This window comes from Arachis hypogaea, chromosome 11 (genome assembly GCF_003086295.3).
Source record: "Arachis hypogaea cultivar Tifrunner chromosome 11, arahy.Tifrunner.gnm2.J5K5, whole genome shotgun sequence".
Lineage (NCBI taxonomy): Eukaryota > Viridiplantae > Streptophyta > Magnoliopsida > Fabales > Fabaceae > Arachis > Arachis hypogaea.
Genome location: NC_092046.1, coordinates 122,845,715 through 122,853,503, shown reverse-complemented (window position 1 = coordinate 122,853,503; position 7,789 = coordinate 122,845,715). Strand labels below are relative to the sequence as shown.

The 7,789-nt window shown below is 28.6% G+C and overlaps 1 protein-coding gene across 1 annotated transcript; it reads left to right on the top strand.

Moving 5' to 3' along the window:
* Nucleotides 1-3,443: 3,443 nt before the first annotated feature.
* LOC112724029 (transcription factor PRE3-like) lies at nucleotides 3,444-5,579 on the top strand. The gene is made up of 2 exons (XM_025775335.3): nucleotides 3,444-4,182; nucleotides 5,226-5,579. The coding sequence occupies exons 1-2, from the start codon at nucleotides 4,060-4,062 to the stop codon at nucleotides 5,373-5,375; spliced, it is 273 nt and encodes a 90-aa protein (XP_025631120.1). The 5' UTR covers nucleotides 3,444-4,059; the 3' UTR covers nucleotides 5,376-5,579.
* The last annotated feature ends 2,210 nt before the right edge of the window (nucleotides 5,580-7,789 follow it).

Genomic DNA, 7,789 nt, shown 5'->3' with positions numbered 1-7,789 from the left:
ACACCTACGGTGCCATCACCCTCACTACATCGTGCTCTCTATTTGCGGTGTCTCTTTCCATAACTATGTCGTCGTGTCCATTTTCCTCTCTGTTGCCGCGTCTCCCACCTCGTCCACTGCTCTGTCCTCTGGCTCGCCATTGGGTCTCCCCACTGAGCATTTTGAAAGAAGTCATTATCTTGTCGTTTAGATTTTTTGTATAAAATCTTGCTATTTTTGTATAGGATGGATACTTGCAACTCTATTCATATAGAAATTAATAATTAGTTAGAAGTATCAGATAAATGGGGAATGGGGTCCTCGTGGAAAATGGGGTCCTGTGAGGAATGGAGATGAGAACAATATTCCCCCACGACGAGGAACGGAAACGGAGACGGAGAGCAAATCTGAGGGTGGGGAGGGGGAGAAGGGAGGCATCTCCCGCCCTACCCCGTTGACATCCCTACTTCTCTGAGCCAAATTTCCAAGAAATTGAAACAAATCAAGATTCGAACTTTAACAATCAACCATACATCAGTAATCGAAAATATTATCCCAACTAGATACATACCATTGACATGCGTAGGATCTTCTCTATATATATCATAGCAAATATCAACTATGTATTGAAAAACAAAAATAAAATCTTAAATATAGTTAACTTTATATGAAGTTGATAATTGAAAACTATGTTAGATGAAAATTTAATTAAATTAGTCAAATCATTTATAACGACTCTAAATTATCAACTTTACATAAAGTTAACTGCATGTAAATTTTCATCATTGACCACAACCCTGGCAAGACCACCTACTCCTACAAGTCCAGTCTATACGGGCCGTAGGATAACGATAAGCAGGGTCTTCCGAGATGGAACCCTACTTGCCCTTTTGAGGGTTTACAGAGCGTAGGATCTCATGATCATTTGAATTTGTTAAATGTTAGATTTAATTTTCAGTTGTTTAATTTTTTTTTTTCCTTTGGTTAAAAAGTTACTTTCCTTTATGCAGATTAAAACGTTGGTCAACTTCCTATCAACCATGCACGTGTCAAATGGCGATCCATCTATCCTTTGTTCACAGGAATCATAGCCAATCTAGTCACCTAATTAATTAGTGTGGCCACCAGAGATACCAATCGATATATATACTCCAAAATAATGAATTGTTTAGATATTTTTTGACATTTCGGAAAATATTATAGAATCCCACACTTCTAATAATAATAATAATAATAATAATAATAATAATAATAATAATAATAAATAGTGTTAAACTGTAAGAGAAATATAAAATAACATTTCATCAAATGTCATGCTATGTTGTTCTCTCCCTCTTGACATGATAAACACGAGCTGTATCATAGATTGAAATAACATACTTTCGAGAAAAACAATTTTTAGTAAGAAGAGAAATTAGGTGTGGAGATTTTTTGTGAATTGAAGATATCAACTCTTCCTTTTTTATTTAAAAAAAAAAAAACCTTTTCATTAGAAAAGGATATATATTATTATTACGATAGTACGTTCATGGAGCATTTATATATTGGTAGATTGTTGATAAAAAAATTAGATAATTATTTATATAAAAATATCTTTATATAAAAATTATAATTAAGATATTAATATGTATATATAACTGTCAAAAAAAAATTTGTGGTTACTAACGGTATTATCAACGACCAAAAGTATTTAAAATGTCATAAAGCTATTTTATTAACAGTCACGTTGATAAATGTATGTTTCCTTTGGTAAAATTCGATCCATTTTACTAACATTTCATGGTCGTTGATAATAATCATTATTAATACGAATAAATAGTTAAATTAGTTTATGAAAGATCACTTATTTTTTAAATTAATTTTTAAAAGATTTTTTAATTAAATTTATTTTTTAAAAATTTTAAATTTGTCATGTTAATCTTTTCATCACTTTTATTGTTAACGGTGTTAAAGTTTGTTGATGTACGTAATATGTTAAGTAATATCACAACACACACCTAATAGTCTTAATTGACTATTAATATGATTAATTTATAAAATTAGATCAAATCAACCCCAAATTGAAGAATTTTAATACCTCAAATTTTTTCTTAATTAGGTTTTGATTTGATCTAATTTCATAAATTTATTATGCTAATAGTCAATTGAGACTCTTAGGAATGTATATTGTGGTCACTTAACGTACCACATTAACAAATTTTGACACCATAAAAAAAAAGGGAACCACTTAAATAAAGATGTTAAAAATGTCTTTTTTTAAAGATATTTTTTAAAAATTAAAATTTAACACATAAAATAAATTAAATTATATTATTTTTATTAAAATTAGACCGGACAAATCAATTTAGCAAAAAAATTAATAAATTAAATTTTGAATCGGTATAAATTAATATTTTTTATAAAAAATTACTACAATATCCTTATTATAAAACACAACTAAAATATCCTTATTATATTATTCATTTTGAAAACTTTAAATTCTAACCCTAGAACGATAGAGAAGAAAAGGGTTAGAATTTAGGATTTTCAAAATTAATATATATAATAAAAATATTTTAGTCATTTTATATAATAGAGATATTGTAGTCATTTTTTATAAAAAATAATATTAATTTAGACGGATTTAAAATTTGATTAACTATTTTTCGATCAAATTAATTTATCTGACCTAATTTTGACAAAAATAATATAATTTAAGTGATTATATATGTTAAATTTTAATTATTAAAAAATATCTTAAAAAAAGACATTTTCTACGTCTTTATAAGAACATTCCCAAAAAAAATAGCAAAATGAGTAACATAATTAATTTAAAATCTTTAAAAAATAAATTTAATTAAAAATATCTTTTAAAAATAATTTAAAAAACGAATAATCTTTTAAAAATTAATTTTATCATTTACTCTTATTACACGTATAACTAACCATCCGTAAAACAAATTTTCTGTTGATGATTTTATTTTTATTGTTATCAACGGTATGTCGTCCATAATAATAAAAAGTTAGTGTTTAAATTTTACCAAGGATTAAATTTTCGGTAAGAATGAAACTTTTTTTTTAATTAGACCTTCTATATTAAAATAAGGGTAATAATATAATATTCAAAATATTAAATAATAATTATATCCAAATAAAAAATTATAAATATAAATAAAAATAATATAAAAAATAATTTTAAATTATTTAATAATTTTCTAATTTCATCTTTGCATAAAAAAATCCTCTAAAAGTTTTATAATGTATTAAAGAATTTAGGATTTATGCATATTGACCAGTCAAATAAAAATTGAAGTCCCCGTCTAGTTTTCCCATCGGTAGTGTTGTTGATCCCAACTTCTATTCCACTTAATTTTCAAATTTTTTAATAAGCAGGCAATAACAAAATCTAAAAATTAAATATTAGAGAAAAAACAATATTTGCAATTTAGATAACATGGTATTGCGTGCAGAGTATGAGAGAGAGAGAGACCGTGAGAGAGAACACATAGAAGAAAAAAGTAAAGTTGATTCCGTTTCATGACCGATACACACTCAGAAAAGTGAAATTAAATTAAAGACCTGTATATGGCGTAATCTCTATTACTAGTACTACTAATAAAGCTATTTTATTATTTGTTTTTTCTAGCTAGCTATAGCTTCTTCTCTCTGATCTCTCGTACCCAGCTACTACCCTCAAATCCGATCGTATTCTATTTAAATAGCAGCTATGCACTCTCCTCTCTCTCCCATGCATTACTCTACTCTACTCTACTGTTCATCACTCTCACTCTCACTCTCACTCCCCACTCTATCTCTATATATAGTTATATACACATACTCTACTCTACTCTACCCTAATTATTTTTGTCCCCAATAATACTTATTAGAATTCCCTGTTTTTTCTAGCTAGCTAGTTAGTTCACATCTTCCTTTTAATTTCTCTTAATTACCTAGCTCATTCATTCCCTACATACACCTATTAAGTAATATATAATTATATATAGCAGAGGTTATTTGATTAACTTAATTTATATAGATACGTATTGTATTGTTTGAATTTATTTGGTTGGTTTGAAGTAATTAGAAAATAAGAAAAGAATAATGTCTAGCAGAAGGTCAAGGCAGACAAGTGGTTCAAGCAATATCAGTGACGATCAGATAAAGGATCTTGTCTCCAAGTTACAGCAGCTTCTTCCTGAGATTCGCCATACACGCACTGACAAGGTTCGTTTCTTTCTCTTTCATTATTTCTCAAATATATATGCAAATGAGAAAATATAAGAGAATAATGCTTTTTCTGTATACAAATCTATCTCACCCTTAGCTTATTCATATAATTAATCAATAACCGCTTATTAATTACTCAAACTCATCAAATAATCACTGTATATTTAATTTAACTGAGCTATATATATATATATATATATATCTCACTGGTTTCCTGTTCTCCTTCAGTTCAACTTATTCTGCCGACTTTCTTTTTCTTTTCTTTTTTTTTTTTTTTTTATAGATTTTTTATAAATGAAAGCTAGTTAGCTAGTATAGCAACAAATCTTTCTTTCTTGTAACTCTTGAATGATACTATTGTTTTATGATAGTTGGTTGTTATCGTGAAATATTACTTTTATATATTTTATAATGAAATATGATAATAAATTATTGAAAAAGAATAAACGGAGAATTATTTTTTAATAGGTCGAGTTTAATTAGTCTAAATTTATTTTATTTAGTATTTATTAATTTTAATAATTAATAAATATTAAATAAAATAAATTTAAATTATTTTTAACTAAATTTTTTATTACTAAATATATTCATTTTTTTTTTATACTTACAGTACATAAAAGCTAAATTCTAAATTTATTATAGTATTGTTACTTCTTCGATTTAAACCTCTTTTTCTTTGCCTTTTCCTACCTTTAAACCTGCCGACCATTTAATTATAACATCTTAGTCATTCATCTAACTAAGGTTAAGTTGTAGCAAAGAAAAAGCATAAAAATATTATTAGTTTAGATCTCTCTTTATATTATATATTAATATATATATAAGTCAAATTACATTTTAGTAAGTATAACTGTAAGCAGAAAGTTCAAGTAACCCGGCCGATTAACTTGGTCAACTCGATCCAACCAATTTAAATTGAACCAGATTATTATTATTATTATTATTATTATTATTATTTCAAATGCTTCATACGTCATTATATTCAAAAGTAAAGTGTATATATTAAAGTGAGTAACGCAAATAAGAATAATGCATTTCAGGTGTCATCTGCGAAGGTGTTGCAAGAAACATGCAACTATATAAGAAGCTTACACAGAGAAGTTGATGATCTTAGCGAGCGTTTGTCGGAGTTGTTGGCAACAACTGACACCGCCCAAGCGGCATTGATTAGAAATTTACTTCTGCAGTAGTAGATCCTTAATTATTATTATACTTAATAATTATTATCCATAGTCTTTTCATCAATTTTCTTTTTTATTTTTGTAATTCTCTTCTCAGTACTAGATTTTACTTTTGTTACTCATATATTTTTCTGGACATTTACTCGAACCCTTTTTAGTAGGTCAAGAGAGTACTGGACTTTTTTAATGCATGGTTAGATATTTTAGCTAAAATTTCAATTTAAATTTTAAAATTTGTAATATTATAATTTTAAATGAGCCAATCGATTTTATAAAATTTATATTAAATTTAATAATTTTACGATTTAAATTTTATTACAATTTTATATTTTATATATTTACTTTATTTTTTTTAATTTTACTTAAAATTTTAATTTTTCTTTGTTGAATTATATCATATGTTTTCTATATTTTGTATGAATGATATAGATTTATAAGAAATTTTTCTACTTAAATAATTTATTATGTTGAGAGCAGCTACACATTCAAGTATTTTTAATAATCAAGTTCAATTAAATTGGTCTAAATTCAACAAAAATTATTTTCATTATACGTAGTGTGTACACATGCGCTTCGCTTACATAAACGAAATCCCACTTCACTTTGTGTTTGTTTTTCGTGCGCGTCCTCCTCCTTCTATTAGTGATGTTGTTCCTGCGTTTTGTTTTTGTTTTTTCTTCTCCTCCTCTTCATGTTATTACAGTCATTTATTCTTCTTTTTTTGGTTGATATTTTTTTTCTTGGTTTTATTCTTCTCAAAAGAGTAAATCAAGAAGGATTTTGATAAACTAAAATAAGAAGGAGAAAATGAAGAAAAAAGATAAAAAAAAAGAAGAAGACGAAGCCGAAGATAAAAAGGAGGAGGAAGAAAAGTTTTGAATTGTGCAGGACAACGGGATTAAATGCACCGAAATTATATAGTGATTGCGACACAAATAACTCAGAAATGCACCGAAATTACATAAGTTTCTGAGTTTATAAAATGTACAATTTTCGGTTTATTTGTTATTACACAATGGTGTTGTTATAATAATATTTCGGTTCATTTGCACTCTAGGTGTGTTGTCAATGAATAATTTGTCCAAAAAGTTGGGATGACTTTCAAGACAAACACTACAAGGGGGCGCTACATGGCGGTTCACTGGACCGCCATGGTTATGGGCGCCGGGATTGGATTCGGCGGCGGTTTTAGGAAACCGCTGGTATAACCGCCACTGAATGAATATTTCACGGCACACGATTAGAAACCGCCGCCATTTATGAAGATGTTTTCAAGTTAGCACACGTTCAGCGGGGGTTTTAAAACCTCTGCTAAGCGGTTCTATGGTTTCGATAACAGTTATCGGCGGTTGCAAACCGCCGCATTGTGTAACAGATTTTTTAAACTTTGAATCATTTTTCGGCGGTTTAAAACCGCCGCCAAATAAAAAAAAAAGAAATTTGGGATTCTATAAAAAAGCCTATAATTTTTTTGGATATTATAGAACTATTTTTTTGGAATTTTTTATTATTCTAAGAGTTAATATTTTCAACCTTGGAATCTAAACTTGCAGCAAAAACAAAAACTTATCTGCAAAACAAAATAGTATATTCATAAAAATACGAAGAAAAATAAATCTCTTGCAAAGAATATTGCATAGTCTAATTCAACAAAATGTTTGTTTCAATCTAAAATATCTCCAATTCTAATAAATTATGTTTCACTCTATCATTCCACAGAACTCATCCCTACAGCGATGTCTGGTGGCAGCTCCTCACCTTGCCGTTGAAATAGATAAATCAGAGCACTCTCCATCGCCTGCATCTTTTTCTTATCTACTGCTGCCTGATCCTCCATCGCCTTCCTCTTCAACTTCTCGCCTTCCAGCTATGCCTGCAGTTCAAGCAGCTTCCTCTGGGTCTCCTCTAGCTGGACTCAGTTGCCCAGCGCATGTGAGTTCGGACCAAAAAATTGACTAGGAGTCGGTTCGAAACCCACACCACGCACTCTTCCCGGTTTCTCTTTTCCAAAAACCTTAGCAATGGAATCATTTTGAGACAACACTCTAGCAGACGCAGCCTCTTGCTCAATCTCTTCAATTCTTTCCTACAATCACAGATTAGCAAACACAATCATTTTGTGGATAAGTCCATCTCATGTCAAGAACACTCCAAATAGGAACATTAATTGTATCACTTTTATCACAGTAAAACACACACAAGTGTTACGATAAAAATTGGGGCTCAAAAGATAACAACATAAAACAACTAAAATAGAGCATATGTTTCATAGGATGCCAACCACTATAAAAAGAAATAAAGGATAAGTGAAACTGAATCATTTAAATTCTACCCCAACTGTCTCTAAGTTACATCGAAGTTGAAAATGTCTAGAAACATAGCAAGGTAAATTTGTAACAATAATTAAAAGTAAGGTGAATTGG

What these genes read in the sequence shown, in the direction of transcription:
- LOC112724029 (XM_025775335.3), top strand. Translation starts at nt 4,060, where the DNA reads ATGTCTAGCAGAAGGTCAAGGCAGACAAGTGGTTCAAGCAATATCAGT. An exon ending in GCCATACACGCACTGACAAG is followed by an intron (nt 4,183 to 5,225) that starts GTTCGTTTCTTT and finishes AATGCATTTCAG; the next exon opens with GTGTCATCTGCGAAGGTGTT.